Source organism: Hemitrygon akajei, chromosome 8 (assembly GCF_048418815.1).
Source record: "Hemitrygon akajei chromosome 8, sHemAka1.3, whole genome shotgun sequence".
NCBI classification, from domain to species: domain Eukaryota; kingdom Metazoa; phylum Chordata; class Chondrichthyes; order Myliobatiformes; family Dasyatidae; genus Hemitrygon; species Hemitrygon akajei.
The window spans coordinates 178,606,579-178,633,229 of NC_133131.1; the positions used below are offsets into that span (position 1 = coordinate 178,606,579).

Sequence of the window (26,651 nt, forward strand, 5' to 3'; positions counted from 1 at the left end):
ATGCTTTGCTAAAGTCCATGTAGACCACATCCACTGCCCTACCCTCATCAATTTCTTTTGTTACCTCTTCAAAAAACTCAATCAGGCTCATGAGGCACGATCTTCTCTTCACAATGGGAACTGGAGGTGAACTGGAGCTAAACATAAAAGAACCCTAAGGAACCAGTGATCACAATATAATTGAGTTCAATTTGAAATTTGATAGGGAGAAAGTAAAGTCTGATGTAGCAGTATTTTTTCTCTTACAGTGGTATGAGAGAGTAGCTGGCCAAATTAAATTGGAAAAAGCTTCTGACAGGGATGCCAGCAGAGCAGCAATGGTGTGCGTTTCTGGAAAAAATTAGGAAGTTGCAGCACATTGGGTATTCCAAAAATGAGGAAATATGCAAATAGTAAAATAATACAATCATGGCTGACAGGAGAAGTCAAAGCTTTTGTAAAAGCAAAAGAAAGGGCATACAACAAATCAAAAATTGGTGGGAAGATAGAGGATTGGGAAGTTTTCAAAACACCTACAGAGAAAAGATGAAATATGAAAGCAAGCTAGCAAATAATATCAAAGTGGATAGTAGAAGTTTTATCAAATATGTTAAAAATAAAAGAGAAATCAGAGTAGATATAGAACTAGAAAATGAGGAAGGAGAAACAATAATAGGGGACAAGAGATTGCTGATGGACTAAATGAGCATTTTGTGTCCGTCTTCACTGTGAAAGACACTAGCAGTATACCTGATGTTGTGTGTGAAGGAAGAGAAGTGAGTGCAGTTACTATTACCAGAGAGAAGCTGCTCGAAAAGCTGAAAGCTCATCCAGACCAGAAGAACTGCACACTAGGGTTCTGAAAGAGGTAGCATTAGAGATTGTGGTGGCATTAGAAATGATCTTTCAAAAATTATTGGACTCTGGCATGGTGCCAGAGGACGGTAAAATTGCAAATGTCACTCCACTCTTTAGGAAAGGAGGAAGGCGGCAGAAAAGAAATTATAGACCAGTTAGCCTGACCTCAGTGGTTGGGAAGGTGTTGGAGACAATTGTTAAGGATGAGGTGATGGAGTACTTGGTGACACAGGACAAGATAGTACAAAGTTGGCATGGTTTCCTTCAGGGAAAATCCTGCCTGACAAACCTGTTGGAATTCTTTGAGGAGATTACAAGTAGGATAAATAAAGGGGATGCAGTGGATGTTGTATATTTGGACTTTCAGAAGGACTTTGACAAGCTGCCACACATGAGGCTGCTTACCAAGTTAATAACCCATGACATTACAGGAAAGTTACTAACATGGTTAGAGCATTGGCTGATAGGTAGGAAGCAATGAGTAGGAAAAAAGGATCCTTTTCTGATTGGCTGCCAGTGACTAGTGGTGTTCCAGTGGTGTTGGTGTTGGGACCACTTCTTTTTATGCTGTATATCAATGATTTAGGTGATGGAATAAATGGCTTTGTTAGCAAGTTTACAGATGATACAAAAATTGCTGGAGGGCAGGTAGTGTTCAGGAAACAGTTAGGATGCAGAAAGACCTGGACAGATTAGGAGAATGGGCAAGAAAGTGGCAAATGAAATACAGTGTTGGAAAATGCATGGTCACACACTTCGATAGTAGAAATAGATGTACGGACTATTTTCTAAATGGGGAGAAAATCCAGGAATCAGAGATGCAGTTGGAGTTGAGAGTCCTTGTGCAGAACCCTGAAGGTTAACTTGCAGGTTGAGTTGGTGGTGAGGAAGAAAAATGCCATATTGACATTCATTTCAAGAGGTCTGGAATACAAGAGCAAGAACATGATGCCGAAGATTTATAAGGCACTGGTGAGGCTTCAGCTTGAGTATTGTGAACATTTTTGAGCCCCTCATTGTAGGAAAGATGTGCTGGTATTAGAGAGGGTGCACAGGGGGTTCACAAAGATGATTCCAGGATTGAAAGGGTAATCATACGAGGAACGTTTGATGGCTCTGGCTCTGTGCTCACTGGAATTCAGAAGGATGAGGGGGGATCTCATTGAAACCTTTCGAATGTTGAAAGGCCTAGACAGAGTAGATGTGGAAAGGATGTTCCCATGGAGGGAGAGTTTGGGACAAGAGGTCACAGCCTCAGGATAGAGGGGCACCCTTTCAAAACAGAGATGTGGAGACATTTCTTTAGTCAAAAGGTGGTGAATATGTGGAATTTGTCACCACATGCAGCTGTGGAGGCCAGCTTGTTGGGTGTATTTAGAGGGCTCGTCTAGGGAGGCTATTTGGATGGAATTGAGGAATGGGAAAGGTGTAGTAACACTTATAAGGGTGTATTATAGACCACCTAATGGGGAGTGAGAATTGGAGGGGCAAATTTGCAAGGAGATAGCAGATATTTGTAGTAAGCACAGGGTTGTGATTGTGGGAGATTTTAATTTTCCACACATACACTGGGAAGCCCATACTGTAAAAGGGATGGATTGTTTGGAGTTTGTAAAATGTGTGCAAGATAGTTTTTTGCAGCAGTACATAGAGGTACCGACTAGAGAAGGGGCAGTGTTGGATCTTCTTTTAGGGAATGAGATAGGTTAGGTGACGGACGTATGTGTTGGGGAGCACATTGGGTCCAGTGATCACAATACCATTTGTTTCAATATAATTATGGAGAAAGATAGGACTGGACCCAGGGTTGAGATTTTTGATTGAAGAAAGGCTAACTTTGAGGAGAAGCGAAAGGATTTAGAAGGAGTGGATTGGGACAATTTATTTTATGGGAAGGATGTAATAGAGAAATGGAGGTCATTTAAAGGTGAAATTTTGAGGGTACAGAATCTTTATGTTCCTGTTAGGTTGAAAGGAATGGTTAAAAGTTTGAGAGAGTCATGGTTTTCAAGGGATATTGGAAACTTGGTTAGGAAAAACAGAGATATCTCCAATAAATATAGGCAGCATGGAGTAAATGAGGTGCTCGAAGAATATAAAGAATGTAAGAAGAATCTTTAGAAAGAAATTAGAAAAGCTAAAAGAAGATACGAGGTTGCTTTGGCAAGTAAGGTGAAAATAAATCCAAAGGGTTTCTATAGTTATATTAATAGCAAAAAGATAGTGAGGGATAAAATTGGTCCCTTAGAGAATCAGAGTGGACAGCTATGTGTGGAGCTGAAAGAGATGGGGGAGATTTTGAGCAATTTCTGTTCTTTGGTATTCACTAAGAAGAAGGGTATTGAATTGTGCAATGTAAGGGAAACAAGTAGGGAAGTTATGGAAACTATGACGTTTAAAGAGGAGGAAGTACTGGCGCTTTTAAGGAATATAAAAGTGAATAAATCTCCAGGTCCTGACAGGATATTCCCTAAGACCTTGAGGGAAGGTAGTGTAGAAATAGCAGGGGCTCTGACAGAAATATTTTAAATGTCATTAGAAATGGGGATGGTACCGGAGGATTGGCGTATTGCTTATGTGGTTCCATTGTTTAAAAAGGGTTCTAAGAGTAAACCTAGCAATTATAGGCCTGTCAGTTTGACGTCAGTGGTGGGTAAATTAATGGAAAGAATTCTTAGAGATGTTATATATAATTATCTGGATAGACAGGGTCTGATTAGGAACAGTCAGCATGGGTTTGTGTGTGGAAGGTCATGTTTGACAAATCTTATTTAATTTTTTGAAGAGGTTACGAGGAAAGTTGACGAGGGTAAAGCAATGGATGTTGTCTATATGGACTTCAGTAAGGCCTTTGACAAGGTTCCGCATAGAAGGTTAGTTAGGAAGGTTCAGTCATTAGATATTAATATTAAAGTAGTTAAATGGATTCAACAGTGGCTGAATGGGAGATGCCAGAGAGTAGTGGTGGATAACTGTTTGTCAGGTTGGAGGCTGGTGACTAGTGGTGTGCCTCCGAGATCTGTACTGGGTCCAATGTTGTTAGTCATATACATTAATGATCTGGATGATGGGGTGGTAAATTGGATTAGTAAGTATGCAGATGATACTAAGGTAGGTAGCATTGTGGATAATGAAGTAGGTTTTCAAAGCTTGCAGAGAGATTTAGGCCAGTTAGAAGAGTGGGCTGAATGATGGCAGATGGAGTTAAATGCTGATAAGGGTGAGGTGCTGCATTTTGGTAGGAATAATCCAAATAGGACATACATGATAAATGGTAGGGCATTGAAGAATGCAGTAGAACAGAGTGATCTAGGAATAATGGTGCATAGTTCCCTGAAGGTGGAATCTCATGTGGATAGGGTGGTGAAGAAAGCTGTTGGTATGCTGGCCTTTATAAATCAGAGCACTGAGTATAGGAGTTGGGATGTAATGTTAGAATTGTACAAGGCATTGGTAAGGCCGAATTTGGAGTATTGTGTACAGTTCTGGTCACCAAATTATAGGAACAATATTAACAAAATAGAGAGAGTACATAGAAGATTTTCTAGAATGTTACCTGGGTTTCAGCACCTAAGTTACAGGGTTAGGCTGAACAAGTTAGGTCTTTATTCTTTGGAGCGTAGAAGGTTGAGGGGGTCTTGATAGAGGTATTTAAAATTATGAGTGGGATAGATAGAGTTGATGTGGATAGGCTTTTTCCATTGAGAGTAGGGGAGATTCAAACAAGAGGACATGAGTTGAGAGTTAGTAGGCAAAAGTTTAAGGTTAACACGAGGGGGAATTTCTTTACTCAGAGAATGGTAGCTGTGTGGAACGAGTTTCCAGTAGAAGTGGTAGAAGCAGGTTCAGTATTGTCATTTAAAGCAAAATGGGATAGATATATGGACAGGAAAGGAATGGAGGGTTATGGGCTGAGTGTGGACCAGTGGGACTAGGTGAGGGTAAGCGCTCGGCAAGGACTAGAAGGGCCGAGATGGCCTGTTTCCGTGCTGTAATTGTTATATGGTTATATGGTATTTAAATAAGGAGATTAATAGGTTCTTGACTGGACATGGGATCAAAGGTTACAGGGAGAAGGCTGGGAACTGGGGTTGAGGAGGAGATTTTAAAAAAAAGGATCAGCCATGCTTAAATAGTGGAGCAGCTCGATGGGCCAGATGGCCTAATTCTGCTCCTATGTCATATGTCTTATGGTCCCAAACTCAGAACCTGACCAACCCAACCCCATTCCATAAAGTAATCCCATAACCCCATAAATGAGTCAAAATCAGAATGATTTTTGTGAAGGGAAATCTTGTGTGAAAAATCTGTTAGAATTCTTCAGGAATGTAACAAGCAGGGTGGACAAAGGAAAGGTAGTGGGTGACATTTACTTAATTTTCAGAAGGCCTTTGATAATGTGCCGCACAGGAGGCTGCTGAACAAGATAAAATCATATGGCATTACAGGAAAGATAGATAGATAGATAGATAGATAGATACTTTATTCATCCCCATGGGGAAATTCAACTTTTTTCCAATGTCCCATACACTTGTTGTAGCAAACCTAATTACATACAATACTTAACTCAGTAAAAAATATGATATGCATCTAAATCACTATCTCAAAAAGCATTAATGATAGCTTTTAAAAAGTTCTTAAGTCCTGGCGGTAGAATTGTAAAGCCTAATGGCATTGGGGAGTATTGACCTCTTCATCCTGTCTGAGGAGCATTGCATCGATAGTAATCTGTCGCTGAAACTGCTTCTCTGTCTCTGGATGGTGCTATGTAGAGGATGTTCAGAGTTATCCATAATTGACCGTAGCCTACTCAGCGCCCTTCGCTCAGCTACCGATGTTAAACTCTCCAGTACTTTGCCCACGACAGAGCCCGCCTTCCTTACCAGCTTATTAAGACGTGAGGCGTCCCTCTTCTTAATGCTTCCTCCCCAACATGCCACCACAAAGAAGAGGGCGCTCTCCACAACTGACCTATAGAACATCTTCAGCATCTCACTACAGACATTGAATGATGCCAACCTTCTAAGGAAGTACTGTCAACTCTGTGCCTTCCTGCACAAGGCATCTGTGTTGGCAGTCCAGTCATACTGGATACTGGCATGGATAGCAGAATGGCTGACAGACAGGAGGCAGTGACTGGGAATAAAAGGGGCCTATTCTGGTTGGCTGCCACTGACTAGTGGTGTTCCTCAAGAGTCAGTATTGGGACTGCTACTTTTCACATTGTCAGTGATTTAGATAATGGAATAGATGACTTTGAGGCAAAGTTAGTGGATGATATGAAGACAGGTGGAGAGGTAGGTAGTGCTGAGGAAGCAATGCAATCACAGCAGAATTTAGACAAATTGGAAGAATGGATAAAAATGTGGCCAATGGAATACAGTGTTGGGAAATGTATGATAATACATTTTGGTAAAAGGAACAATAGTGAAGACTATTATCTAAATGGGGAGAAAATTCGAACAGAGGTGAAAAGGGACTATGGGATCCTTGTGCGAGACTCCCAGAAGGTTAATTCACAGGTTGAGTCTGTGGTAAAGAAGGCAAATGCAATATTGGCATTTACTTCAAGGGGCATACAATATGATGTTGTGGCCATTACAGAGACTTGGATGGCTCAGGGGCAGGAACGGTTACTTCAAGCGCCAGGCTTTAGATGTTTCAGAAAGGACAGAGAGGGAGGCAAAAGAGGTGGGAGCTTGGCACTGTTAATCAGAGATAGTTTCATGGCTGCAGAAAAGCAGGAAGACATGGAGGGATTGTCTACGGAATCTCTGTGGGTGGAAGTTAGGAACATTAAGGGGGTCAATATCCCTACTGGGTGTTTTTTATAGACCACCCAATAAAAGCAGGGACATTGAGGAGCAGATAAGGAGACAGATTCTCGAAAGGTGTAATAATAACAGGGTTGTCATGGTGGGAGATTTTGATTTCCCAAATAATGATTGGCATGTCCCCAGAGAGAGGGATTTGGATGGGGTGGAGTTTGTTAGGTGTGTTCAAGAAGGTTTCTTGACACAGTATGTAGATAAACCTGCAAGAAGAGAGGTTGTACTTGATTTGGTATTGGGAAATTAACCTGGTCAGGTGTCAGATCTCTCAGTCGGAGAGCATTTTGGAGATAGCAATCACAATTCTATCTCCTTTACCATAACATTGGAGAGGATAGGAACAGATAAGTTAGGAAAGCATTTAATTGGAGTAAGGGGAAATAGGAGGCTATCAGGCAGGAACTTGGAAGCATAAATTCAGAGCAGATGTTCTCAGGGAAATGTACGTAAGAAATGTGGCAAATGCTCATGCGATATTTGCGTGGAGTTCTGCATAGGTACGTTCCAATGAGACAGGGAAAGGATTGTAGGGTACAGGAACTGTGGTGTACAAGGGTTATTGCAAATCTAGTCAAGAAGAAAAGAAGAGTTTATGAAAGGTTCAAAAAACTAGGTAATAATAAAGATCTAGAAGATTATAAGGCTAGCAGGAAGGAGCTTAAGAAAGAAATTAGGAGAGCCAGAGGGGCCATAAGAAGGCCTTGGCAGAACAGGATTAAGGAAAACCCCAAAATATTCTACAAGTATGTGAAGAACAAGAGGATAAAACGTGAGAGAATAGGACCAATCAAGTGTGACAGTGCAAAAGTGTGTATTGAACCGGAGGAGATAGAAGAGGTACTTAATGAATACTTTGCTTCAGTATTCACTATGGATAAGGATCTTGGAAATTGTAGGGATGACTTGCAGTGGACTGAAAAGCTTGAGCTTATAGATGTTAAGAAAGAGGATGTACAGGAGCTTTTGGAAAGCATCAAGTTCGATAACTGAACGAGATGTACCCCAGGCTACTGTAAGAGGTGAGAGAGGAGATTTCTGAGCCTTTGGTGATGATCTTTGCATCATTAATGGGGATGGGAGAGGCTCTAGAGGATTGAAGGGTTGCAAATATTGTTCCATTATTCAAGAGAGGGAGTAGAGTTAACCCAGGAAATTATAGTCCAGTGAGTCTTATTTCAGTGGTTGATAAGTTGATGGAGAAGATCCCAAGTGGCAGGATTTATCAACATTTAGAGGGACATAATATTATTAGGAATAGTCAGCATGGCTTTGTCTAAGTCAGATCATGCCTTACGAGCCTGATTGAATTTTTTAAGGATCTGACTAAACACATTGATGAAGATAGAGCAGTAGATGTAGTGTATATGGATTTCAGCAAGGCATTTGATAAGATACCCCATGCAAGGCTTATTGAGAAAGTAAGGAGGCATGGGATCCAAGGGGACATTGCTTTGGGGATCCAGAACTGGCTTGCCCACTGATGGCAAAGATTGGTTGTAGATGGGTCATATTCTGCATGGAGGTCGGTGACCAGTGGTGTGCCTCAGGGATCTGTTCTGGGACCCCAACTCTTCATGATTTTCATAAATGACCTGGATGAGGAAGTGGAAGGATGGGTTAGTAAATTTGCTGATGACACAACGGTTGGAGGTGTTGTGGATCATGTGGAGTGCTGTCAGAAGCTACAGCGGGACATTGATAGGATGTAAAACTGGGCTGAGAAATGGTAGATGGAGTTCAACCCAGATAAGTGTGAGGTCATTCATTTTGGTAAGTCAAATATGATGGCAGAATATAGTATTAACGGTAGACTCTTGACAGTGTGGGGGATCAGAGGGATCTTGGGTTCCCAGTCTATTGGACGCTCAAAGCTGCTGCGCAGGTTAACTGTGGTTAAGAAGGCATACAGTGTATTGGTCTTCATCAACCATGAGACTGAGTTCAAGAGCCATAATGTTACGGCTATATAGGATCCTGGTCAGACCCCACTTTGTGTACTGTTCTGGTCCTCTCACTATAGGAAAGATGTTGAAAACTTTAGAAAGTGTGTAGTGGAGATTTACAAAGATAAATACAATGTACACTGCAGATGCTATGGTTAAAGCAACATGAACAACATGCCGCAGGAACTCAGCAGGTCGGGCAGCATTCGTGGAAATGAGCAGTCAACATTTCAGGCCGAGATCCTTCATCAGGACTGAAGAGGGAGGGGACAGGGGCCCTATAAAGAAGGTGGGGGAGGGTGGGAAGGAGAAGGCTGGTAGGTGCTTGGTGAACAGCCAGTAAGGGGAAAGCACTATGAAGAAGAAGGCAGAATCATGAGAGAGGTGATAGGCAGCTGGAGGAGGAGGCAGAGTGAAACTGGGATGGGGGAAGGAAGAGGGAAGGAATTACCAGAAGTTGGAGAATTCAGTGTTCATGCCAAGGGGCTGGAGACTACCCAGACGGTATATGGGGTGTTGCTCCTCCAACCTGAGTTTGGCCTCATCATGGCAGTAGAGGAGGCCATGTATGGACATATCCGAATGGGAATGTGAAGCAGAGTTGAAGTGGGTGGCAACCTGGAGATCCTGTCTGTTGTGGCGGATGGAGTGGAGGTGCTTGATGAAGCAGTCCCCCAATCTGCGTCGGGTCTCACTGATGTAGAGGAGGCCGCACCAGGAGCACTGGATGCAATAGATGACCCCAACAAACTCACAAGTGAAGTGTTGCCTCACCTGGAAGGACTGTTTTGGGCCCTGAATGGTGGTAAGAGAGGAGGTGTAGGGACAGGTGTAGCACTTACACTTGCAGGGATAAGTGCCAGGTGGGAGATCTGTGGGGAGGGACATGTGGACCAGGCAGTTGTAAAGGGAACAATCCCTGCGAAAAGAAGAGAGGGATAGAGAGGGAATGATGTGCTTAGTGGTGGGGTCCTGTTGAAGTTGGCGGAAGTTGCAGAGGATAATATGCTGGATCTGGAGGTTGGTGGGGTGGTAGGTGAGGACAAGCGGAACTCGATCCCTGTTGTGGTGACTGGAGATGCGGGTGAGGGCATCGATGACGGCAGAAGGAAACCACAATCCTTAAAGAAAGAGGACATTTGAGATGTCCTGGAATGGAAAGCCTCATCCTTCCCACCCTCCCCCCACCTTCTTTATGGGGCCCCTGCTCCCTCCCTCTTCAGTCCTGATGAAGGGTCTTGGCCTGAAACGTTGACTGCTCATTTCTACGGATGCTGCCCGACCTGCTGAGTTCCTCCAGCGTGTTGTACGATTTACAAGGATGTTGCCTGGATTGGGGGGCATGGCTTATGAAAGTACGTCGAGTGAACTTGGGCTTCTCTCCTTGGAGTGACAGAGGATGAGAGGTGACCTGATAGAGGTGTATAAGATGATGAGAGGCATTGATCATGCAGATAGTCAGAGGCATATTCCCAGGGCTGAAATGGCTAACACGAGAGGGCACAGTTTTAATGTGCTTGGAAGTAGGTACAGAGGAGATATCAAGGGTAAGTTTTTTACATAGAGATGGTGAGTATTTAGAATAGTGGTTGTGGTGGAAGTGGATACAGTAGAATTTTTTAAGAGACTCCTGGATGGGTACAAGGAGCATAGAAAAATAGAGGGCTCTGGGTAATTTCTAACGTAAGTACATGTTCGGCACAGCATTGTGGGCTGAAGGCCCTGTATTGTGCTGTAGGTTTTCTATGTTAACCCTGACCAGCGCCAGATTCTGACCCATGACAGAGCCTGACCAACCCAACCTGGACCAGACCCTGACTAAAGCCTGACCGTGAACCAACACTGGCCATAACAAATTCCAAAACCAGACTAAACCCATCCCCACACAGGGCCCAAATCTTGACCCATCCCTGACCCACCATTTATCATCTTCTGACAATGTCTCAAGTGAGTTGGATACGTGCAATGTGTCCTTGGTTTGATGGAGTCAGTCGGGAGGGATGATAGTGATGTATATGATGATAAGCGATATTAATGGAGTAGACTGCAAAGATTTTTATCCCAGAGTGGATGTAGCTAATTGCATAGGGCAGATGTTAAAGTAATTGGAGGAAAGTATAGAGTGGGTAGCAGAGAATTGTGAGTATGTGGGTCGGCTTCCAGGGTGGTGATAGAGGCAGATACATTAGAGATGTTCAAGAGACTCTTAAGATAGACACATGGATGTAAGAAATATTGAGGACTATGTGGGAAGAAAGGGTTAGATTGAAGTGTTTCCTGTTTTGAGGCAAATTAGGGTGGATAAATCCAAAATGCCTGACAAGTTGTTTTCTTGGACCTTGTGTTAGGCTAATGCAGAATTTGTAGGGGCCCTAGCTGAAATTTTAAAGAAGTCCTCAGCTACAGGTGAAGTAGCAGTGGATTTAAAGATAGCTAATGCTGTTCCTTTAGTTAAGAAAGGTCAGAAGAATAAGTTGGGAAGTTAGAGGCTGGTGTGGGAAGGTTATTGAAGGTATTGGATACTTAAATATTTGGATATGCAGCGACTGATTACGGATGATCAACATGGTGTTGTGTATGATAGGCCATGCTTAATCAATCTTACAGTTGTTTGAGGAAGTACCATGAATTTTGATGAAGGCAAGATAGTGGACCTTAGCAAGGTATTTGACAAGCTCATGCATGGGAGAAAGTTCAGTCACTTGGCATACATGATGGGGTACTAAATTTAATGAGACATTCCCTTTACAGGAGAAGCCAGAGAGTTGTGGTAGATGGTTGCCTCTCTGACTTGAGGCCTTTGACTAGTGGTGTGCCACAGGGATAGGTGCTGAATCTATTTTTATTGTCAACTATATCAATGATCTGGATGATAGTGTAGTAAACTGAATCAGGAAATTGGCAGATGACACCAAGGCTATCAAAGCTTGCAATGGGATCTGGAGCTGCTGAAAAATGGCAGATGGAATTTATTGCAGATGAGTGCGAGGAGTTGCACTTTGGGATGACAAACCAGGGGGGAACTTGCATGGTGTGTTTTTTTTGGCATTGAGGAGCGCAGGAGAACAAAGGGATCTCTAAGTACAGATTTATAATTCTTGGAATGCAGCATCACAGGTAGATATGGTCATTAAGACTGCTTTTCTCACTATGGCCTTCATAGATCAAAGTACCGAGTACTGGAGCTATAGCATGTTATGTTGAAGTTATATAAGACATTGGTAGTAGTCCTAATTTGGAGTATTGTGTGAAGCTCTGGTCACCTACCTACAGGAAAGGTATCAATAAGATTGAAAGAATGTGGAGAAAATTTACAAGAATGTTGGCAGGACCTGAAATATAGGGGAAAGGTTGAATAGCTTAGGACTTTATTCTCTAGAACATTGAAGATTGAGAAAAGTTTTGATAAAGGAGCACAAAATTATGATGGGTATAGACAGAGTAAATTCAAGCAGGCTTTTTCCACAGAGTTAGGTGGAGGAGTGGGTAGGGTTGAGGAAAAAGTGAGCCTGCAGAGAGACTTTGATGGTTTAGGGGAATGGGCAAAGAAGTGGCAAATGAAATACAATGTTGGAAACTGTATGGTGTCATGTATCCCGTGACTGGGTTACTAAACCAGCAGAAATGGAATGATACGTTGGAGTCTGGTGGTACTGTAACTAAAGGTGTTTATTAGTAAACTAAGTAATACAGTATCAAAGATGCAAATATACATATAAAACAGGTTAGCAATGATAAATACAGAAGTGTAGGAATAAGAATCAAAGCCAAGCTCTATCATAGTCTAGGGGTAAATGAATAGTCTTAAGGTAATGCAGAGTTCAGTTCAGTTTGGGTTGAGGTAGTTGCTGTTGTGACATTGGAGAGAGAGAGAGAGAGAGAGAGATGAGCAGCTGCAGCAGGCAAACCTTCTGTTGTTTTCTTATTCCGTTGTACCATTGTAGTCACCGATTATGACCCCTCCGTTCCAAGCCAGACCATTCTTCAGTGGTGGGCTCATCACCCAGGCGAGGGTGGACACACACACAAGACCCCACCGGCCTGGTTTCACACACTGTGAGCCTCTGACCGATTCCCCCGAATCGATCCTCCAAGCCCCCACCTTCCTGTTAGTGGACATAATCCTCCAAGCCCCCACTCTTTCAGTGTCCAGTGGCATGTCTGCCTGTGTCTCAGCAGACTCATCTTTTATCTCTCCTGCCGGAGTACCAGCCATCCATCAACTCCATGTCCATCAAACTGGGCCACTCCCTGCTGTCTAAACAAGCACCTGGCATCACTCTGCTGTGTCAGCAAGGATTCACACAAGTAGGCAAAGTCCTTGGAAGTAAAGTCAACAATCAGCGGAGAAGCCATAATTTTAAATCCTTGTGTCTCTCTCATTATCAGCATGTGCAGCATGGCGCCTCTCTCCCTCTTTATCGTTAGCAGCATAGTTCAGGGGGAGTCAACTCTAGACCCCATCTCCCCATGGTTTTCTCATCACACATAACACCCCCACCCTTAAAAGAATTTTTACTGGGGGGGGGGCAGAAATTCAATAGTAAAGCACATTACAGAGTCTAATATAATACAGATGCAGTCATTAGCCAACAGAGTAACACAGATATAATTTCAAATCTGACACCTAGATAAACAATCAGCAATTACATTGTCAGTTCCCTTTACATGTTGTATCTATATATCAAATTCTTGTAACATCAGACTCCAACTTAATAACTTTTTACTCTTCATATTAGTCATAAATAACAATGAGTTGTGATCAGTATAAACTAGCAATGGCTTCTGTGCTGGACAAATGTAAATCTCAAAATGCTGTAATGCCAGAATAAGTGACAGTAATTCTTTTTCTACAGTGGAATAATTTTTCAGGTGCACATTGAACTTCCTAGAGAAATAAGCCACTGGGTGTTCAATTTCGTCCTCAGCTTTCTGCAGTAACACCGCTCCTGCAGCCTCGTCACTTGGATCGGTTGCCAAGGAGAAGGGTTTCAAAAAGTCAGGCGCTTTTAACACAGGGTGGTAACATAGTATAGTTTTCAGCCTCTCAAAGGCTTCTTGGCAAGGATTGCTGCACACAAACTTTTCATTCTTTTGCAAGAGCTTTGTAAGAGGGAGGGCAATATCCGCAAAGCTCTTACAAAACTTCCGATAGTACCCCACCCTTCCCAAAAACCTTCTCAGTGCTCTCTTATTTGTTGGGACAGGAACCTCAGAAATAGCCTCTACTTTGGCCTGCACAGGGGCCAGCTGCCCCTGTCCTACCACATACCCCAGGTATGTGACAGTGGCATGGCCGAACTCACTTTTGGCAAGGTTCACTGTGAGATTGGCTGCAGACATTCGTTTAACCAGTTCCTCCACAGCCTCAATGTGTTCATCCCATGTATCACTCCAAACCACTAAATCGTCAATGTAAGCCCCTGTGTTCTTTAACCCTTTAATCACTGAGTCAATCATTCTCTGAAATGTCCCTGCAGCGTTTTTCATTCCAAAAGGCAAGACATTATACTCACATAACCCTGATGGAGTGACAAATGCTGAAATTTCTCGAGCCCTGGCAGTTAAAGGAACACACCAGTATCCTTTTAACAAGTCAATCTTGGTGATGTATCTAGCCTTAACCACTTTATCAATGCAATCATCCACCCTTAGGATAGGGTGAGCATCAGTCTTTGTGATGGTATTCACCTTCCTGTAATCTGTACAAAACCATACACTACCATCAGGCTTCAGGACAACCACGCATGGAGATGCCCACGCTGAGGAAGATTCCGTGATAATACCAGCAGCTAGCATATGTTCAATTTCTTTTTCCACTAGCTTGCTCTTTTCCAAATTCATCAGATAGGGGTGCTGCTTAATAGGCTGGGCTGAAGTAACAATAACATCATGTACTGTTCCCTCGCATCCCCTCGGAACGTCTGGACATAAATCTGCATGCCGGTTAATTAGCTTTGTCAGCTGCTCCCTCTGTCCAGACTTCAAATGACTGACCTTATCAGCAAAGTTGGCCAAAACAACAGAGTTTTCTAGTCTGGTGGGCACTATGTTTATCTTTTCAAGATGCTCGGGCCCCTCATTATCAATCCTTACAGCCTCATTTGTTTTCGTGACAGCATCGACTGTCGCGGCTTTTGAATCATGATAACCTTTCGGCATATTAACGAGTACCAACTGGCTCGGCTTCTTCCTATCAGGGGTTTCGATAACATAGGTTAGAGAATCTATTTTCTAAATTACCTTGTACGGACCTTGGAAGCTTGCCTGTAGGGGGTTGGTCACTAATGGGAACAGAACTAAGACCTTGTCGCCCACTTGAAAAACCTGTTCTCGTGCTCGTCTATCATACCACTGCTTCATTTTAGCTTGGGAGTCCCGTAGATTTTCCTTGGCAAGGTCACATATCCTGCTAAGCCTCTCTCAGAATTTCAAAAAATAGTCAATCACATTGACATGCACTGTTGGGTTCGACCATTGCTCTTTAAGTAAGGTCAGAGGTCCTCTGGGCCTATGACTGAAAACCAGCTCGAATGGGCTGAACCGTGTCCCTCACTGCAAATAGCAGAAGTGGCAATGCATCATCCCAGTCTCGAGTATTTTCCTGACAGTAAGTTTTAATCATGGTCTTTAAGGTCGCGTGGAATCTTTCCAATGCCCCTTGAGATTCCGGGTGGTATGCGGAGGCTAAAATTTGTTTCGCTCCCATCTCAGACATCATCTGCTGGAATGTGCGGGACGTGAAGGTACTCCCCTGATCTGACTGAATCTCCCTAGGCAACCCTACCGTGGTGAAAAGTTTTATGAGTGCCTTTACCACCGCAGGAGCTTTGATGTTCCCCAGGGGCACAGCCTCCGGGAATCTAGTGGCAGCACACATAATGGTCATTACAAACTGCTGCCCACTCGCCGTTCTAGGCAGAGGACCCACAAAATCCACAATGACTCGGCAAAAAGGTTCCCCAAAAGTGGGTATCGGTCGAAGGGGTGCCTTAGGGATAACCTGGTTCAGCTTTCCTACCACCTGACACGTGTGACACCTTCTACAATAGTCGATAATATCCTTCCTCATGTTTGGCCAGTAAAAGTCTCTCATAACTCTATCTATGGTCTTCCTCACTCCAAAATGTCCACCTAGGGGATCTTATGGGCCAGGTTCAAAATTTCGTCCCGATAAAAACTTCGGAACCACCACCTGGTGTACCACCGCCCAGTCCTCATCTGCCAGCACGGTGGTCAGCTTCCACTTTCTCATTAATACTCCCTCCTTCATATAGTAGCCCACTGGTTCCTTCTTAATTCCCGCTTCAGAGAGAGCTGTCTCCTTCAATGCCACAAGCACCTCATCACGTCTCTGCTCCTTTATAAGTTCCTTCCTCACTAATGGTAAGTCCACCTCCTCTCCCTTACTTTCCTTAGCTCCACTATCCTCTTTCTTCTCATCCTTCAACCCCTCCTGGTGCAAGGCTGGTAAAAATCTCTCAGCTAAATCAACACTGGACTCAGTTAAATTTGTGCCAGTCTCAACCGCTTTTCTCGACATGCTGCGGGTTACTGCGTAGGCGGGATAAATCTTGGAATTTATGGGCGGATCCTCAGCACTTACAGGCTTGCTCGTCAGCTTCACTGCTGAGTACATATCCCCACCTGCAAGATCATTACCGAGTAAGATATCCACGTCGTCCATCGGTAGTTCAGACTGCACACCTATTGTGACTGGTCCAGATACCAAGTCACATTTCAGAAATATCTTGCGCAAAGGTTTGGCTTCAGTCCCTTGTCCGATACCTTTTATCACATTTACCTCCCTGGTCTCGGTCTCAGCACTGAATTCTAACACCTTTCTTAAGATCAATGACTGATAAGCCCCAGTGTCTCTCCAGATCCGCACTGGAACTGGGGTTGGCCCCTTCTTCACCGATACCAACCCGTCCGAAATAAACTTCTCGTGCCTCTCTTGAACTCTATCTGACCTCTCCTTCCTCATCGGTCTGTTGACCAGCCCAATGCAGCCAGTCGGGGTTGTCGCCTTTCCTTTTCCTGTTTCTTTCTTCGAGCCAGGTACTTAGATGCTATGTGACGAGCCTTCCCACAATTATAACACATAAAGCTGGGAAACTTCCTTCCAGCCTGCTTTTCCTCCTCCTTACCCTTTCCACTAGTCCCCAGTTTATTCTCTGACTTAACCAGTGGACTTTCTCTACCGTCCCTACTGCCTCTCTGGTAGCTCTTATTTGGGGAAAATTTTATCTTGTGAGTTAAGGCATACTTGTCTGCTAACTTGGCAGTCGCAGACAGAGTCTCTGCCTCTTTCTCATCCAAGTGCGTCCTCATACCCTCAAGGAAGCAACTTTTAAACTGCTCAATCAGCATCAGCTGTTTCAGTTTATCAAAATCTCCATTGACCCCTTTTGAGGCGCACCAGCGTTCACAATACATTTGCATCTCATGGGCAAATTCTAAATACGTGCAGTCCCACGGCTTCTTCAAATTCCAGAACTTCTGCCGGTATGCCTCTGGAACCAACTCGTACCTCCTCAGTATAGCCCTCTTTACTTCATCATAATCTTTATCCTCATCCATAGACAATGCCGAATAGGCTTGCTGAGCCTTCCCCTTAAGAACGCTCTGCAACAGAACAGCCCACTTCTCCTTAGCCAGTCCTGATTCCTAGCAACTTTCTCAAAATGGAGGAAGTACCTATCGACATCCATCTCCTCAAATGGGGGTACCAACTTAACCTCCTGACCAATCTTGAACCCCCTGTTTGGGTCCACCACGTGTCCCCCTGCCTGCAACGCTCATAACTTATCCATCTCATACTGCCTTTCTTTCTCCCTTTCCTCGTGCTCTCATTCCTTTTCCTCTTTCTCCCTCTCACTCCTCCTTTTGGCCTCCTCAGACGCCAGCTTCATTAGTCGGAGCTCATGCTCCCCTTTCCTTTCCTCCTCCTCCATCCTTAATCTCTCCATCTGAAGCTGAAGCTGAACCCCACTGGGTTTACTCTCGGGAAACATCTCCTGCTCCTCTTTGGAAAACACCCCTCAGATACATAGTGGTCAACTATGGCTCTCTGTATCTCTGACTTCCTCATTGCTGGTTTCACCCTCACAAGTTTCAACCGTTCCGAAATATTCAACAATTCCAACTTTCTGGCATCCTCTAATGCCTCCGAAGTTGGTTCCCTTAGAAATTTGTCAATCTCCATTTCTGATGACTACCTATTTGGTCTCCCACACAACCAAATCAGATAAGGGAATTTTACCCAATCAATTCAACAACCTCCCGTTCTGAATGTCAAAATCCCGGACGAGCCCCCAATTTGTGACGTAACCCGTGACTGGGTTACTAACCCAGCAGAAATGGAATAATACGTTGGAGTCTGGTGATACTGTAACTAATGGTGTTTATTAGTAAACTAAGTAATACAGTATTAAAAATGCAAATATACATATAAAACAGGTTAGCAATGATAAATACAGAAGTGTAGGAATAAGAATCAAAATGAAGCTCTATCATAATCTAAGGGTAAATGAATAGTCTTAAGATAATGCAGAGTTCAGTTCAGTTCAGTTTGTGTTGAGGTAGTTGCTGTTGTGACATTGGAGAGAGAGAGAGGGAGTGAGCGAGAGATGAGCAGCTGCAGCAGGGAAACCTTCCGTTGTCTTCTTGTTCCATTGTACCATTGTGGTCATCAATTATGACCCCTCCATTCCAAACCAGACCGTTCTTCAGTGGTGGGCTCATCACGCAGGCGTGGATAGACACACACACAAGACCCCACCGGCCTGGTTTCACACACTGTAAGCCTCTGACCGATTTCCCCCGAATCTATCCTCCAAGCCCCCACCTTCCTGTGGGTGCATAACACTCTTTCAGTGTCCAGTGGCATGTCTGCCTGTGTCTCAGCAGACTCATCTTTTATCTCTCCTGCCGGGGTACCAGCCATCCATCAACTCCATGTCCATCAAACTGGGCCACTCCCTGCTGTCTCAGCAGGCACCTGGCATCACTCTGCTGTGTCAGCAAGGATTCACACAAGTAGGCAAAGTCCTTGGAAGTAAAGTCAACAATCAGCGAAGAAGCCATAATTTTAAATCCTTGTGTCTCTCTCATTATCAGCATGTGCAGCATGGCACCTCTCCCCCTCTTTATCTCTCTCTCTCATTAGCAGCATAGTTCAGGGGGAGTCAACTCTGGACCCCATCTCCCCATGGTTTTCTCATCACACTTAACAATGGTCATGCACTTTGGTGGAAGAAGTAAACAGGCAGATTATTATTTAGATGGGGAGAGAATTCAAAATGCAGAGATGCCAAGGGATTTGGGAGCCCTTGTGCAGGATACCCTAAACCTCCAGGTTGAGTTGGTGGTGCAGAAGGTGAATGCAATGTTGGCATTTTGTTGTAAAGGTATAGAATATAAGAGCAGGGATGTGAAGTTGAGGATCTATAAGGCACTCCTGAGACCACACTTGAAGTATCATGTGCAGTTTTGGGCTCCTTATTTTAGAAAGGATATGCTGAAATTGGAAAGGGTTCAGAGAAGATCCACAAGAATGATCCCAGGAATGAAAGAGTTACCGTAGGAGGAACTTCTGGCAGCTCTTGGGCTGTATTTCCTGGAGTTCAAGAGAATAAGGGGGGAATCTCATAGTAACATTCTGAATGTTAAAAAGCTTGAACAGATTAGATATGGCAAAGTTATTTCCCATGGTAGGGGAGACTAGGACTAGAAGGCATGACTTCAGGATTGAAGGACGTCCATTTGGAACAGAGATGCAGAGAAATTACTTTACTCAGAGGGTAGTAAATCTGTGGAATTTGTTGCCACAAGCGGCTGTGGAGGCTAAATCATTGGGTGCATTTAAGGCAGAGATAGATAGGTTCTTGATTAGCCAGGGCATCAAATAGTATGGAGAGAAGGCAGAGGAGTGGGACGACTGAAAGAAGTGGATCAACCCATGATTGAATGGCAGAGTAGACTTGATGGGTCAAATGGCCTACTTCTGCTCCTATATCTTGTGGTATTAAGGTCTAGGTTGGGTAAAACTAGAACTAGAGGCATGGGTTAAAGGTAAAAGGTGAACATGAGTGGGAATGTCTTCACTCAGAGGGTAGTGAGAGTGTGCAACAAGCTGTTAGTAGAAGCCATGGATGCAGGTTCAATTTCAGTATTTAAGAGAAATTGGGATAGATACCAATGCAAGGCTCTTTCAGAAAGTAAAGAAGGCATGGGATCCAAGGAGACCTGGATGAAGAAGTAGAAGGGTGAATTAGTAAGTTTGCTGATGACACAAAGGTTGGAGGTGTTGTGGGTAATCTGGAGGGTTGTCAGAGGTTACTGTGGGACATTGATAGGATGCAGAACTGGGCTGAGAAGTAGTAGTTGGACTTCAACCCCGATAAGTGTGAAGTGGTTCATTTTGATAGATCCAATTTGAAGACAGAATATCATATAAATGGTGAGACTCTTGGCAGTGTGGAGAATCTGAGAGATCATGGGGTCCATGTCGATAGGACTCTCAAAGCTGCTCCGCAGCTTGGCAGTGTTGTTAAGAAGCCGTATGGTGTGTTGGCATTCATCAACCATGGGATTGAGTTCAAGAGCTGAGAGGTAATGTTACAGCTATATAAGACCTTGGTCAAACCCCATTTGGAGTACTGTGCTCAGTTCTGGTGGGCATACCTTATGAGAATAGGTTAAGTGAACTTGGCCTTTTTTCCTTCGTGTGACAGAGGATGAGAGGTGATCTGGTAGAGGTGTATAAGATGATGAGGGACTTTGATCACGTGGATAGCCAGAGGCTTCTTCCCAGGGCTGAAATGGCTAATATGAAGGGGCATAGTTTTAAGATGCCTGGAAATAGGTACCGAGGGGATGTCAGAGGTAAATTTTTCACACTGAGAGTGGTGGGTGAGTGGAATACATTGCTGGCAGTGGTGGGAAATGGATACAGTAGGGTCTTCTAAGAGCCTCTTAGAAAGGTACATGGAGCTGAGAAATATAGAGGGATATGCACTAGGGAAATTCTAGGCAGTTTCTAGAGTGGGTTACATGGTTGGCACAACATTGTGGGCCAAAGGGCCCGTAATGTGCTGTAAATTGCTATGTTTATACATGGATGAGAGGATTATAGAAGGCTATGTTCTGGATATAGGTTGATTAGACTAGATAGATTAACATTTTGGCACAGACAAGATCGGCCAAAGGGTCTGTTTCTGTGCTGTGGTGCTGTGTGACTCTGTGACGTCTGGGTGCACACACTGTTCTCAGTCCTGATTCACCAGCCTCTCAACCTTCTGAGTCTGTAACCCTGGTCAGGGGAAAAATCTTCAACAAACAAGAGAAAACCTGCAGATACTGGAACTCCGAGCAACATGCACAAAATGCTGGAGGAACTCAGCAGGCCAGGCAGTATCTAGGAAAAGTGTGCAATCAGCATTTCGGAAAGATACCCTTCGGTAGAGCAAATCATCTTCCCTGCCAAGCTCTTTAACATTTCCGCCCACCCTGTCTCTCCTCATCTGGCATACGGAGACAGCCAATACTGCAATCTGGAGCAACCCACAAACCACTGGAGGATCTCAGCAAGTCAGGCAGCATCTGTAGTAGGATGCGACGGTCAACGTTTCAAGTTGAGACCTCTGAGGAGGGACTTCTTCAGGACTTGGAGCGTGGTGCGAGTTGGAATGAGCTGTCAGCGAATGTGGTAGATGCAAGTTCAAAATTAGAATCAAGTTAAATATCACTGACAGAAGGAACAAAAGCATAGACTATTTTATAAAGAGAAAGAAAATTCAAAACTCCAAGGTACAAAGGGTTTTGGGAGTCCTTGTGTATGATTCCCTAAAGGTTAACTTGCAGGTTGAGTGGGTAGTGAGGAAGGAAAATGCAACGTTAACATTCGTTTTGAGAGGACTAGAGTATATGAGCAAGGATGGAATGTTCAAGATTTTATAAAGAGCTGGTGAGGCCTCAGAGAGTATTGTTAGCAGGTTTGGGCCCCTTATTTAAGAAAGGATGTGCTGACATTGCAGAGTGTTCAGAGGAGGTTCACGAGAATGATTATGGGAATGAAAGGCTTATCATATAAGGAGCATTTGATGGTTCTTGTCCTTTACTCACTGGAATTCAGAAGAATGAGGGAGATCTCATTCAAACCTATCGATTGTTGAAAGGCCTAGAGAGAGTCTATGTAGAGAGTAGGTTTCTTACAGTGGGGGAGTCTAAGATCAGAGGGTACAGCTGCAGAATAGAGAGACGTTGTTTCAGAAGGGAGACATGAAGTAATTTCTTTAGCCAGAGGGTTGTTAATCTGGAATTTGTTGCCATGGGCAGTTTTGGAGGCCAATTCATTGGGTGTATTTAAGGCAGAGATTAGTCAGGGCTTGAAAAGTTTTGGGGAGCAGGCAGGAGAGGGAAAATGAATCAGCCATGATGAAATAGTGGAGCTGATTTGGTGTGCTGAATGGCCTGATTTGCTCTGATGTCTTACGGTAAAAAATCGTGTAGATTGTTGAGTCTGTTTCCCCAGGCAGTGTTAAGAAGAATGTATGTGGCATGAAATTCAAAGCAGATCAGAGAGATAAGATTCAAGATTGTTTAATGTATTTTCCTGCACATACAGTAAGTGTAAAGGAGAACAAAATAATTATTACTCTGGATCTGGTTAGGCAAAAAACCCATGAAAGATAAAGAATACAATAATATATTTTTTAAAGTCTATAAATAGAAATACATTAGATTTCTTTTATACAAAGATTGATTGCATGTCCACAAAGTGCTGCCAAGCTGCACAGGAGGTGAATGACAGGAAGCAATAAAGTACTGGTGGTGAGAAACACAAAGGAGGCAGTGGATGAAGGCACATTTATCATGATTATAAGGTATCTTGAATAGGTATGGATAGGAAACGCATGGATCTACACGAGCCTAATGCAAATGATGGGCCTAGAGTAAACAGACATGAGTCTCATGAGTCTGCATGAGGTGGATTAAAAGCTCATTTCTCTCGTGTGTGGTTCTATGGGTCAATTACTAAAGAACAACAGATTACTCAAGCATAGAATCCCTCTAATAAATCCATGTTGACTCTGCTCATTCTTTCCTGGCTGTTGTGTTATTAGATAATAACTGCATGCAGGTGTGTCAGGTAATTCAGAACACCAGCCTTTATTGCAAAGGGTATGTGATTGCCAAGTCTATTGTCATGTATGTGGGCAGGTACAGGTACAATAAAAACTTGCTTGCAGCAGTCTCACAGACATGTCAGTTCAGACACCACACAGATCATAAAGTACACAGCACCAAGAAAAAGAAACAAGGTATTTGGTGAAAAAAAGCAGAATCAGAGACAAGTCTACTGAAGTGCAAGAGGGGCCCTGGTTGACTCAAAAATTAAAAAGCCTGGATATGGGGAGGATGTTTCCTATAGTGTGAGAGACTAGGACCAGAGGGCACAGCCTCAGAAAGAAGAGTGTCCCCTTTAGAATGGAGATAAAGTGGAATTTCTTTAGCCAGAGGGCAGTGAACCTATGGAATCATTGCCACGGATGGCCGTGGAGATCATCATTGGATATATTTAAAATGGAGCTTAATAGTTTCTTGATTAGTAAGGGTGTCAAAGTTTATAGGGAGAAGGTATGAGAATGGGGTTGAGGGTGGGGAGGATAATAAATCAGCATTAATGGAATGACAGAGCAAATTCCATTGGCTGAATGACCTAATTCTGCTCCTATGTCTTATGGTATTATGGTCTTATGGCTCAAGAACGTGATGGTGGAAAAAAAGTAACTGTTCCCGACCCTGCTGGTGAGAAACCTCAGGCTCCTGAAACTCCTGTATTTTGCATAAATGGAATGAGAATTGTTACTTCTTTACAGAAACTGGAATACTATGCATAAATTTGGTTCCTATACTAAAGATACTGTTTTTTTGCCTGGAAGCAGCATAAAGAAGGTTCATTAGGTGACACATGGAGTCACAGAGCACTACAACATAAAAACAGGCCATTCAGCCCATCTATTCTAATCCAGCATGGTCCCATCTATCTGTACCTGAACCATGAACTGTAGTTTTTTCCATAGATGCTGCCTGGCCTGCTGAGTTCCTCCAGCATTTTGTGTGTGTTGATCTGGGTTCAACTGCAGCATTTAAGAGAAGTTTAGATGTACATGGATAGGATGGATATGGAGGGCTGTGGTCCAAGTGTGGGTCAATGGGAGTAGGCCAAATAGCAATTCGGCACAGACTAGATGGGTTGAGTGGCCTGTTTCTGTACTCTAGTGTAAGACTGATTTTACTGAAACATCTAATCCTGAGGGCCACTGATAAGGTGGCTGCTGAGAGTGTGTTACCTCCAGTGAGGATCACTGAAAAGCAGAATCAGAATCAAGTTTATTATCATTGGCATACATGTTGAGATTTGCTTTATTTTCAGAAATAATAAACAAAAATTACAAAAGTTACAATAAAATACACAAATCAATAAGTAGTGAGGTAAGTGTTCATGAACCGTGAACCCCAGAGAGTGTGGAGGCATTCAATGGGTACATCGCAGGAGAAAACCTGCGACTGAGGTTGAATTACAAGTGAGGGAAGGATAAGAGTAGGGTGCTGAGGTCAAGATGGGATCAGTCAGAGTGGGATAGGCTCAAGGGTAGTTTGACCTGATCCTGTTCCTGATCCTTTTGCTGTTTAGAGCAAAATAGAAGTACAATGTGGCCATTGGGAACTGGATGAGCTGGGTTGAGCAGGAAGCCTCATTATACTGTGCATAGGAAGGAATGTGACCACAGGGAACTGAGTGAGCTTGGAGGAGCAGTAGATCTCAATATACTGTGTAGAGGAAAGAATGTGCATCATTCTCCAGTGGCAGTATCTCCTTCATTCTCTCCCTCCTTCTCGCTATCTCTCTTGCTCTCTGTCTCCCTTCTTGCCATTTCTTTCTCCTCTCTGCCTCCCTCTCACTCTCCCATCCCTGTCTCTCTGTCTCTCCCTCACTCTCTGTCTCCCATGTTCTCGCTGCTTCTCTCTCATCCCCATCTCTCACTCTCTCTTCATCTCACTGCTTGTTTTTCTCCCCTTTTCCCCCTCTCTCCACTCTCTCCCACCATCTCTTTTCTCTCCTCCTGCTTTCTTGCTCTCTTCCCTCCCTCCTGTGAATTTTTCTATCCCTTTTGCTCCCTTTCTCTCTCTCCACCTTCTCTGCTTCTTTCTCACACTCCACCCATCCTCTCCCCCTTTGTTTTCTTATCCCTCTGTTCACCTCTCTCTCCTCTCTTCATCTCTCTTGCACCCTCTCTCAATTTCTCCCTACACTTCCGTACCCTCTCTGCCCCTCCCTCTCTCTACAGAAGCGTCGTTGACGGAGCTGAAAGGGACCCTGTGTCACATTCGGGAGCTGGATGATGTCCTGCTGAAGGATGTGGGTGACAAGATCAAGCAGGATGGCAGGTACCAGCCTAAGGAAGGATCCTGGGTGATCATTCAGCAGGAGGTCTCCTCGAACCTACCCAGGACACAGGGCTAGAGCATTCACGTTCAGCATAGGGTCACCTTCAACCATGCCCAGGGCACAAGGCCAAGGCAATCATGGTCAGCACAAGCTCACTCCACACTATACTGAGGGCACAGGGCTGGGGCAATCATGGACAAAACATTGTCCCTTCAAACCATACCCAGAGTGAACAAATTACCCTGATCAGCTCTGAAAGGGAATGTGCAGAAACTGCAGGATAGGGTATGTGTAGAGACTGTGGGACTGGAGATGTACAGGGACTATGGGACAGGAAATGTACAGGGACTCTGGAGTGGGAATGTGCAGTGACTGTGGGACTGGGAATGTAGAGGGACTTCAGGACAGAGAATCTGCAGGAATTCTGGCACTGGGAATGTGAATGGACTCTGGGATACAGAATGTACAGGGGCTCGGGACTGGGAATGTACAGGAACTCAAGGACCAAGCTTTGCCGGGACGGGGGATGTGGATGGTCTCCAGGATAAGGAATGTAAAAGGACTCAGTGATAGGGAATGTACGGGGAATCAGCGATAAGGAATGTAAAGGGACTGTGGGACTGGGAATTTACTGGGTCTCCTGGTCTGGGAATGTACAGAGTCTGCCGTGACTAGGAATGTACAGAGGCTCTGGGATAGTGAATGTAGAGGGACTCCAGAATGGGAATGTGGAGGGACTCTAAGATAGGAAACTATCTCAGGGACTACAGGGACTCCAGGACTAGTGTAACACTCCGGTTCCATCGGCAGTGTAAGTTGGAGGATCAGCGGGATCTTGAGGTCTGAGTCCATAGGATGCTCAAAGCAGCTGAGCAGATTGATTCTGTGGTTAAGAAGGCATACGGTGCATTGGCCTTCATCAATCGTGGGACTGAGTTTAAGAGCCGAGAGGGCATGTTGCAGCTATATAGGACCCTGGTCAGACCCCACTTGGAGTACTGTGTTCAGTTTTGGTCGCCTCACTACAGGAAGGATGTGGAAGCCATAGAAAGGGTGCAGCGGAGATTTACAAGGATGGTGCCTGGATTGGGGAGCATGCCTTATGAGAATAGGTTGAGTGAACTCGGCCTTTTCTCCTTGGAGCAATGGAGGATGAGAGGTGACCCTGATAGAGATGTATAAGATGATGAGAGGCATTGATCATGTGGATAGTCAGAGGCTTTTTCCCAGGGCTGAAATGGCTAACATGAGAGAACACAGGTTTAAGGTGCTTGTAAGTAGGTACAGAGGAGATGTCGGGTAAGTTTTTTACGCAGAGAGTGGTGAGAGCATGGAGTGGGCCTCCGGCAACGGTGGTGGAGGCAGGTACAATAGGGTCTTTTAAGAGACTTTTGGATAGGTACATGGAGCTTAGAAAAATAGAGGACTACGGGTAAGCCTAGTAATTTCTAAGGTAGGGACATGTTCGGCACAACTTTGTGGGCAAAGAGCCAGTATTGTGCTGTAGGTTTTCTATGTTTCTAAGTCACACTCCGGCTCTGCCAAACTGGGAGTTTGAAGTGCAAACCCCCCAAATCCCCC

The 26,651-nt window shown here is 44.1% G+C and overlaps 1 protein-coding gene across 2 annotated transcripts in view; it reads left to right on the forward strand.

Annotated features, from left to right (window-relative positions):
- LOC140732481 (IQ motif and ankyrin repeat domain-containing protein 1-like) overlaps nt 1-26,651 on the forward strand; it is a 151,976-nt gene that overhangs the window by 106,110 nt on the left and 19,215 nt on the right. For both annotated transcript variants that reach the window (XM_073055195.1, XM_073055194.1), the window contains one exon: nt 24,970-25,069. In XM_073055195.1, the coding sequence (XP_072911296.1) occupies nt 24,970-25,069 (100 nt within the window). The remainder of the gene's footprint in view (nt 1-24,969; nt 25,070-26,651) is intronic.